General features: G+C 31.7%; 1 protein-coding gene across 3 annotated transcripts in view; it reads right to left on the reverse strand.

Annotated features, from left to right (window-relative positions):
- LOC136984281 (leucine-rich repeat-containing protein 49-like) overlaps positions 1-5,554 on the reverse strand; it is a 113,963-nt gene extending 108,409 nt beyond the window's left edge. For all 3 annotated transcript variants that reach the window (XM_067281197.1, XM_067281198.1, XM_067281196.1), the window contains exon 1: positions 5,444-5,554. In XM_067281197.1, coding sequence (XP_067137298.1) covers positions 5,444-5,497 — 54 coding nt within the window. In that variant the 5' untranslated portion in view covers positions 5,498-5,554. The remainder of the gene's footprint in view (positions 1-5,443) is intronic.
- Between the last annotated feature and the right edge of the window lie 5,671 nt (positions 5,555-11,225).

Here is an 11,225-nt window from a genome sequence, read left to right on the forward strand (position 1 = left end):
CAAATTAATAAATTAAAAAAATTTTATTTGGAATATTATTATTTTTATATTTTCTAATCTTATGTTTGGATTGGACGATGGAACAGAGTAACAGTAACTCCAAAAAGAAAAAATATTTAATTCAGAAATAAAGTTTCAACATATAAACTATAAGCAGATTGTTAAAATTTAAATATATTTTTGAATTTATTAATTATGAATTACATTTGCATATCTTTTATATATTATTAAAATGACTAGTACATGATACAAAAAAAAAAAAAAAAAAAATAAGCTAAAGTAAATGGAAAATTAGAAACAGTAAATTTCATTAGTTTTTCATACTAAAACATATTGATTTTTATCATTTATTTTCAAATGTAGTTTCAGAATCAATTCTTTTTAAATAATTACTTTTCAAATGAATTTTAAATAAAAATTCATCTTAAAAATTAATTTTATAGAAAATAATTTAAATGGCATAAAATGTTTTAATCTTAATCATATGTTTTACAACTGAGCTGCAATTTATTCTTGCAACTTTTGTAAAACTGAATTTAGTATACTCACATACCGAGTTTTAGTAAAAAACAGAAATTGTTAATTATTACTGAACTTTAAAGCATTTATTGTTGTTTTAAAGTTCAGTAATGATTAAAATTCATAAAGTTTCTGATTAATTATATATTTAAAATTAAATCTAATAGAATATTTAAGAATTGACCTATTAAAGAAATTATTTTAAAATAGAACAATGCAAAATTTGAAGCGTGCAATGCCATAAGGTTGTAAATGCCATTTTTCTCAAAATTCGTTTTATTGAAGAAATGAATTTTAAATGCAATGTTTTTTCCTACAAAAAAATATTGTGGCAATTGTGGCGCTCTAAGTGGCTATATTTTGAAGATGACGTTATGTGCAAGCCATAATGTTTTAAGCACCAAAGCGCAAGCCACGTGACTTTTGGTGCGTAAAATGTTACGGTTTACTTTTACATCATTTTGTTATTCCAATTTGTAACGCAGTGAGTTTTTTACGAGTGAAATGAATTCCTTAAAGTATGAAATACCTAAAAGAAGAAAGAAATGTGCAGAAAAATGGAAGAAGAACATTCGAAAGAAACAAAAAAATAGTGGCTTAGAGTACATTTCTCCCATATCACAGAAAGTTAATCCGAGAAAGGATCCACCAACAGGGGTAAGTAAAAGACTTAATACTTCAAAAATATAGACGTAGATTTGAGATTTGCAAGATATGGATAGTTATTGTGTCTATGCATGGGTGAACAACTTGTATATGACTGTTTCCAACAAGTTTGTCAAACTTTTTGTTTACGTTACAGGTGACATGCAAGTGTTCCTTCGCTTGCAAAAACGTAACGTTGGCTTACCGTCAGGAACTCTTCCAACAATTTTATGAACTGGCTGACTACAATAAGCAACAGAGTTATCTTCAAAGACTTGTTCATCCCCAGATGATAAAAAGGAGACGATATGGGAAGTACCACCATCCTTCTGGAAGTAGAAGGCAACACTCTTTCAGTTATCATTTGCTTCTTCCCGGTGGAAGTGAAATAAGAGTTTGTCTTAAGACTTTGTGTAATACATTCGGGGTTACTGCAAGAAGAATTCAGTTGATTAGAGAAAAGATTTTGGAAGGAAAAATGGATGCTACTGATCAAAGAGGAGGCCAGCGAAAATGTACTGAAAAGCAGTTGTGGACGGAAAAAATAATTGAGCACATTAAGAGTTTTCCAAGTGAAGAAAGTCATTATGCTCGAGCCAAAAGTACAGATAAAATGTACTTATCACCTGATCTCAATGTTAGCAGAATGTATAGAGCCTTCCTTGAGAAATATTGTCAACAGTATGCTGGGAGCAAAGCCCCAGTTACTCGACAATGGTACAATGAAATTTTCCTGACCAAATTCAATCTGTCTTTTCAAAGACCTCGCATGGACACTTGCTCAACTTGTGACCGCCTTGATGTACGAATAAAAGCTGGTGATGCATCAGCAAAAACAAAACTGGAATTACATCATTACAGAGCTGAAGTAACCACAAAAGACATGTCTGATGACACAAAAAATGCTAAAACCTCAGATTCGTATGTTATATCTTTTGACTTGCAGCAGCAAATGTATATTCCACAATTAACACACACTGAAATGTATTACGCTCAACAACTGGCATGCTACAACCTTGGAATTCACGATTCAATTAAAGAGAAAGGATGCATGTGTTTGAGGAGTGAGAATTTTGGAGGAAGAGGGTCTTTGGAAATATCATCCTGTATATACCATTATATTACTACTGAGGCTGCTATTGATGACCGAAAGAAGCTGACTTTGTGGACAGACAATGGTGTTGGTCAAAACAAAAATCAATACGTGATAGCCATGTATCTGGTGTTATTGGCCAATAATGTATTTTCAGAAATAACACATAAATACCCTGTAAAGGGTCACACATTTCTCAGCTGTGATCGAGACTTTGCTCTAATTGAAAAACGGAGGAAAAAATGCAAAGCCTACACACTAAAGGATCTTGTGGACATCATTAAAAGTGCAGGGACCAAAAACCCTTTTACCTGCATCGTATTTGAGAAATTTCATGACTTTAAATCGATTGCCCACGCATTTTTGAATACAAAAGACCTGGGAATCTCAACAGCATCCCAAATTAGACTCTCATCAAATAACTTTGGTAAAGTTATGATTGCTAAAGATGGAGGTAAAGCAGCAAGATGGTGCACTGGGCTTAATGTGCTGAAAGATGGAGTTAGCATTGATGATTTCAAAAATCTTCCACTTCCTCTTGCTCGCTCCCATTTTGGGATTCCTCAAAAGAAGAAACCTGACATTGGTAAAATGATACCATTTTTAAATCCAATAGCACAAACCTATTTCAAGGAGATGCTAGCAGAACCGGATAACTAAATGCCAGTTTATTAATAGTTAACCTGTCACTTTATTATTTGATATTTCAAAATGATATTTGGACTTCCATTAATCTTTCAAATTTGAAGTTTTTAAATACGTTTTAACTTTTATTACACTAAATTAATACCTTATTGATAAAGATTACAGCCCAGTTCAAGTCATTAATAGATTATTGTCAGTTTTTAATGTTAAAATTGATATTGAATTTGTAAATTGTGTTTAATAATTTAAATGTAAGTTTTTGGTATTCAAAACTGTTTTTCAGCTGTAGAAACATTAATTTTATGACTGCAATCGTTTTTGGCATTTACAACTTTATGCACTTGCACAATTTTGGCATTTACAACGTTATGGCTCTAACCCTGTTTTTAAACTTTTTTTGTTTCCTTACTATTATTCGTAGGTGTTTGAAATTAAACCCAATGTTTTATTCCAAACTATAAATTGTTAAAATAATTTTTCTAGCATTTGATTAAAGTTTGTTCATTAGAAAAAGTGTTTTTTCTCTCTCCTGAAAAATTTGTTTTTTGGCATTTACAACCTTATGGCATTGCACGCTTCATTTATGTTTTGCATTTGACAAGTATTAAAATCATTACATATTTTGAAATCATTTTTAAATAATAACATTTAAAAATTTTTAAACATTTAATATTTACATTTAGAGAAGTAACTTTTAACTTGATTTCATTTATAAAATTATATTGATGAATGTATTATAGTCATTCTACTAAATGTTAAAAACTAAATTATAAAAACAATTATTATATCCAGACAATTTTTGGTTAAAGCCAGACAATTTGTCAATAATTTGGCAGATTGTCTGATGTTAATCAAAAATCAGGTTTGTGGAGTTGTTTATACAAAATATTATATTGGAAATTAATTACAATTTTATTCTCAAAAACAATATAAATTCAGTAAACTATATCAAAACACATTGTTTTATATTTTACCATTACATTATCAGCTAAATTTAATGTATAAACTAAAAAATTGCACAAAACATAATGTATGTTGCCAGAATCAATATAAAAAAAAAAAAAAATGAAAAATACTGCTCAGAATAAATAATAACCAAAAATTTTTATTACTTGTAAGACCGTGAACTTGATACAGAAAAAATTTTATGAATTTTAATCTTGAAAAAATTAATTACTTTGAATATTTAATCTTGCCAACTTTTATCTATTAATAATTTATTAAAATTGTTATTTTATTAACAATTTTAATAAATCAAATTTTGATTCTTTTAGACAATATGATTTATTATATAATTTAGAATTATTCTGCGATAAAATAATATATATATATTTAATTTTGAAAAAAAGTCAATTTTCAATTTATGTATACATCAATATTTTATAAACCTGATTAAAACCTAATTTACATAAAATACTTTCATTAAAAAAAGAGAAAGGGTTTCAAAATCTTTTTCTCCAAGTCTTTCAATTTATTATCATAACTATTTGTAAGATATATGAATTCATGCCAAAATTTTATAATACTATTTTATAAAATAATAGAATGTAATGCTAGTTAAAGCAAATTAACAATGCTGCTTAAAATAAATTTGGTAATTTGGATTGTATATTATTTAACAATGATTGCTGTTAACTTTTTAAATATATCTTTAATATCAATAATTTTTCTTTTTGTTATATCAGTTTAATTCTAGTGTAATATTATTTATTTTTTGTAAAAATTAATCTAAAATGATGCCCCTGTAAAGGTTTCATTTCTTTATAATTCTGACACTTGCAGTGAAGACGAACAAAAGGGTCGAGTATAATTTAATGTTTAATACACGAATTAATATATTATACTACTATGTTAAATAATAATAATTACAATTACAATTATTATATATTAAAATGCATACTAGAAATAAATCATGTACTTAATCTGTTAATGCATATCATAATTACTTTAAGTACATGATTTTTATTTCTAGGATGCATTTTAATATATAATAATTGTAATTGTAATTATTATTATTTAACATAGTAGTATAATATATTAATTCGTGTATTAAACATTAAATTATACTCGACCCTTTTGTTCGTCTTCACTGCAAGTGTCAGAATTATAAAGAAATGAAACCTTTACAGGGGCATCATTTTAGATTAATTTTTACAAAAAATAAATAATATTACACTAGAATTAAATTGCTATAACAAAAAGAAAAATTATTGATATTAAAAAAACATATTTAAAAATTTAAAAACAATTATTGTTAAATAGCGTACGATCGAAACTACAAAATTTATCTTAAGCAATGTTATTACTTTGCTTTAACTAGAAGTCACAATAAACGAGGGTTTAACGTCATAATAAACACGAAAAGTTCGTTTTTGAACAATCACGTGTAACGAGTGGGTGCAGACATGGTTGTCATGACAACGCAATCCGCATCCACCAAACCCGTCGCAGTGCAGATAAGCCTATTACCGAAAATTGTTATTTTTATAATTACAAGTTCACTAAGATAACTATTACAAATTTCAATAAACTTATAATTACCTCTTTGCCGTGCTTTGCATTTTTATCGCTAGATTTCCGTACATTAGTGTACATCGATAGCCTCCAAACTGTTCATTGATGTCAGACGATATAATTCCGGCTAGCACAACGCCACCTAAGAGCAAAATTTCAACGTTATTAAATCCAAAACATCATTTTTCTGTTATTTAAAAAAAAAGCGTTTTTTAATATTTAAATAAACTTTTAATTCAATTTATTAATAAATGATGAATATTTAATTCAAATGTAAAAATTTGTAATTTAAAAAGACGGTACCATTCAACGCGTTGTTATTTTAAAAAATTAGATCTAAGTTTTAATTGTTAAAAGTTTTAACAATTAACTTAAAATATTGTTTAAAAAATAAAAACAATTATAAATTTCCCTTTATTCATTAATCATGTGCATGATAATTGACAATAAGTAGGTCTAATCATGGAATGAAGAAATATAACTAGAGCCATGGTTCTATGTTGAGGCGTTCATTTGCCGCCATGTTACCGGAGGTTTTTGGTCATAGTGCCCTTTAAAATGTAACGAGTTGTGTGGCTTTTGCTTGCAATAATAAACTAATTAAAGGCTATGGTTATATATTTCACAAGTAAATGGGTATTTTATATATTTTTTAATTTTTTTTAAAGGAAAACAAAGCAAATTTATAGCGTTTTAGTGGGAAGAAGATTATATTAGCTTTATCCTAGTAAAAATATCATTTTCATTACCATCAATGATATTAATTTTGTATCATTTCTGAAGTGGTTTTTCATTAATTCCAAATGACATGAAATATGATATCAGTTGATGAAATTACCAGTGGCGTGCCGTCATTGGAAGCGCCACTTTCCTTGTATTTTCTAAAATATAAATACATATTACGCGATTATTTTCATATTTGAACGTACTTTGAATTACTTAAAATTAATATTTTATTATAACTGTATTATGTATTTTATTACAGATTTCTATATGAAATCTGTAATAAAATACATAATGCGGTATAATAATAATATATCTGTAATAAAGTATATGTGAATTACAACGATAAGATCGCTATTGTATATTCGAATCTAAATTCGTGTATGCATATTCCCAATGGAACCGCTGTATTGTCGAATACGTTACAGCTTCCACGGCGAAAATATTTGAATGGTGTAAAGCAGTCAATTTACAGGCATTGGCGCATGCGTTTTACAGAGCACCAACCTCTGGTGGTTTAGCTGGTGAATCCTACACACCATAACGCTTCCAACGATTCTATCCCTTAGCCACTGGTAGAGAGCTATTTGACTGTCAATTGTTTTAAGATTTAAAAAGTAAAGAATATTCAATGTTATTTTTATGTACGTTTCTTTGCAAAGTTATATTTAAATTTAATTATAATTTTCTTTTAATTATAATTATATTGACGGATTTTCAGACATAAACCTTTTAGAATTTTTATCACTTTTAGATGTTAATAATTTTAAATATTATGAAAAACAATTTTCCCAAGCGTGTTTTAATTTTTTAAATTAAGTAAATTTTATGGGAAATTTTTTGATTTATCTAAATTACGTAGTGAATCGCATTATTTATATTTGTGTCTGGACTATATTGACAAGTAACTCTTAGACATAAAAAGTATTTTAATTAATGACGATCCGAACAAAGATGTACTAAAAGAATTATATGATTTAATATCATTCATTTTTACGGTACTGTACCATCTACCAGTGGGTCTGTTGAGAGCGGTTTTTCGACCACGAATCAAATTCATACATTGGCTAGGAACACTCGGTGGAAGGAAAAATTGTGGTCGCAAGCGTTGCTTTCGATAGAAAAAGAGCTTTCAAATACGTTGATGGAATCGACGACCAGTGACTTTTATGATAAAGTAATTAATGACTTTGCGGAAAAAATCGCCGAATAGTTATTTTGTAAAAAATTAAAAAACAAGTTTTTCTATCATTGTTTGTATCATATCAATTTGTATTATATATGTATTATTTGTATTTTAGAACTAAAATACATAAATTATTTACTTTTGTCATTTTCAGTATTTGTCTAAAATTTTTATGGAAATGTGATGTTCCGGACAGGTCCGAACCGTCACGAAAGACGCGAAAAAACGGTTAATTTAGAGAAAAATTTATTAGTTTAAAAAATCATAGGAAACAAGTAATATTAAAAAAAAAATTTAAAGTCAATTCCTACTTAGGTCAACAAAGAACAATTTTATTTTAGTTACTTTTTATTCAATAATTACAATTGCAGTAGAGCATCGATTATCCGACTCAATTGGAGACTGGGGTTGGTCGGATAACTGAAAAAACGGATAACCAAAAAGTATAAAAAAAAATACATTATTAGTATAGTATATTAGTATATCCCATGTAATAAGCATATTAGTATATCGCTATTAACCTACTTCGCGTTGAATATTCATCGATGTTAAGCCTAACTAAACTTTTTTTTAAAATAATAATCGTCGCTATTGTATCATTAAAAATTATTCCTTTGCACAAAATAAATACAGTACTGTACTTGTATGTTGAAAAATATAAAACAAAAAACATATATTCGAGTTACATATTTTACATAAAGTAGGCCTATACATTAGAAAAAGAAGTCCAAAATTTTCTTTTGCTTCACAGCTGACACTCGTTTTTTTGCCGCTAAATCTCGCACACGTTTTAAAAACAGCAATTGGATTGAGTCATTAAATAAAATTAAGCCTCGTTTAAATACTGGCTTCCCTTTCATGGTCGCGCCAGTGTTACCAGCTAAAGCACGCAAAAATTTAACAAAAATAATATTAAAGTAGCCAAGACAGCCAAATATTGTAGCGCCACATCACCAGCGGACATTTGAATTTGCCCACTAGAACGCGGTCGGTTAACCGATGTGACGGTTGATCGGGGTCGGATAATCGATGCTCTACTGTAATATAAATATGTATATACATATGACAGAATCACAATATTAAGTGGCAAAATAGAAATAGAAATCGGAATTGAACCCAAAGCATAAAATTGCTTCAATTTTATTTTTTGAGAAAAATCCTTCATTCTACCAAGCCACAACTGCTAACTCACTCTCGAAAATCATTTGAATAAAACGTCTACTTAAAGCAAAAATATATCGATTTTCGCAAGAATTGAACTCGCATTCTTCACCTTCACATGGAAAAATACTGAAATCCTTGCATTTTACCGATTGAGCTACTGCCTGTTGATTTCAATTTTCATTACAAACTGCTAAAACTCTATTTAAAGTATTAATAATTAAGTTAATGTTACCCGTGGTATCGAAGATGGCGACGGGAAAATTTATTAATTTGCATAATGCGACAGATAGTACGGGTGAGCGGCCGGATGGTCGAGCGGTCAAGGTTAGCAACCTGCCATCCTGGGGGACCCGGGATCGAATCCAGACGGGTCGAATAATCCCCAGGAATTTTTCGGGGGGTGGTCCGTCCGGATATGTCGGTACCCGTCCCTCACCACCCGGCCGCCCCATTGTGGGCCTGGCCGAACCCATAATGGGCTTGCTATAAGAGGCCCTCTTAGTGCCCACAGGGTGGAAAGAGTTAAAAAAAAAAAAAAATAGTACGGGTACGCCCCCTAACGTTTAGATCACTTGGTATTCTACTTCGAGATTATCCATTGTTAATTTGCTTCCACATTATCACTCGAGAATCTGATTCGAGATTACCGGAAACGCGGCCAACTCGAACGTAGGGGGAAAAAATTTCCCCGTCGCCGTCTAGTATTTAGTGAAAAAATTCCCCGTCCTCATCTTCGATACCATAGGTAATATTAACCAATAATTAAATTTAATTAATGAATTAATATTTGAAAAAAACTGTGTTAACATCAAGTGTCATCCACTACAAGTTTAAAAAAATGTATTTGAACTTGAGTGGATGAATACAAAGTATTTTATTAACGATTGAAAATTTGAACAATATATATATATATATATATATATATATATGTTGTTCAAATTTTCAAATATATATATATCTTGTTCAAATTCAAATATAGGGAGAGTGTGAACTAATAGTAGGAATTTTAAAAAATCCTTTGTAGTCGGACACCCATTGTTTATATCAAACTGCGAGGCAGAAACCATAAATCGCGGAAGGAAGTCGTTCTATGATCGGTGGAATATCAAATTCATCTTCGATTTTGACCTTTCTCGCGCTCCAGGTAGAAGTCGCATTACGCTTAGTAACGAGGGACCAGCCACTCGGAAAGCGTGATTGAGGGAGAACGACCAATCAAACTGGACGAAAGAAAGAACGGAGATTGATATAATCCCCGACAATCGAGGACACCTCGCACTCGGTTAACGTTCCGAATAACCAAAACGCCGTGTGTCAACGCGCAAAAAAAAGGAAAAAAAAAAAAAAACAGTTTCTCGTCTATTGTGCCAACCTGTAACCCGTGCCACTACGGATTTAGACCGTGTCCCCGACGCCAACAGACGAAGTCTCCCCGTGTCTTACAGACTTGTCAACGCCACTGTCCCGGGGCCACCTTCGATTGACGATTAAAGAACTACATCGACGCCCAGGAAGTCGGAATAGCTGATTGTCCTAAAGCAAACTATTTTGTACATAGTGTATGTTTATTTTATGTTAAAATAAACAATTTTGTCAGATACTTGTCGTCTTTGTTTCTTCTGCCACCACGCACGTACGAATGGACCCTAGACCATCACTGACGCGCAATTAACTGATTGCCCCTGGAAGTCGGCTTCTTACAGAAACACAGCTTCCCAATCATTAAATGTCACGGCACGCCATTGGGAACCTAATACTCAAAATTCACCTATTGGATTAGCAACCCAACATTACGTAAAACGGGCATAAGAATTTAATTAAGGAGAGGACCCCGAAATAAAAGGAAAAAAAAAAAAACTGGATTACGACAGAGAGTTTTCCATCGTCCCTTCGTGAAAGGTAATTCTGCCGCCTCTCCCGTTCACCGCCGTCGTCAGTTAGAGTTCATCTACCTGACGTACAACGGATCGGGTGCCCATCTACGTTACCCAACCGATCCAGAATTCAGCGGCGTAGCGTGGGTGTCAGCCGCCCGGGGCGGAGGAAAATTTCGCCGCCCCCTTATTTAGGTATTTTTACAAGATATTATTATTTATTGTGAAATTTTGCCGCCCCTATAAGTGCCGCCCGGGGCGGGGCGCCCCTGCCGCCCCCACTACGCTACGCCACTGCCAGAATTAATCATTTTTTTATCCAACTGGATGGGGTCATATCACCATTGTCATATCACAATTCTCAGCTCAACAGTTAAGGTATTTATCAGCTCGCGTCCGATTTATAAATTGTCTCTTTCGATCAAGTAGACTCTCCTATAATAATTCGCTACCACAACCAAAGTTGTAAAGTCTTTTGTATAAATTCCAGAATTTTCCAAGATTGTTCCATAATTTTAAATCTGATGATGGCGTGTGGAGCAGGTTGAAAACGTTAGTTCATCTAGTAAATTGTTTCTCAGTGATTTAAGGTGTTTTTTTTTATTTTTTTATTTTTTTTTTTTTAACTCTTTCCGCCCTGTGGGTACTAAGAGGGCCTCTTTTAGTAGGCCCATTATGGGTTCGGCCAGGCCCACAATGGGGCGACCGGGTGGTGAGGGACGGGGCCCGACATATCCGAACGGACCACCCCCGAAAAATTCCTGGGGATTATTCGACCCGTTCGGATTCGATCCCGGGTCCCCCAGAGCGGTAGGCTGCCACCTTTACCGCTCGGCCATCCGGCCGTCGGATTTAAGGTGTT

The sequence above is a fragment of the Centruroides vittatus genome, unplaced genomic scaffold (assembly GCF_030686945.1).
Source record: "Centruroides vittatus isolate TY-2023 unplaced genomic scaffold, ASM3068694v2 contig_911, whole genome shotgun sequence".
Lineage (NCBI taxonomy): Eukaryota > Metazoa > Arthropoda > Arachnida > Scorpiones > Buthidae > Centruroides > Centruroides vittatus.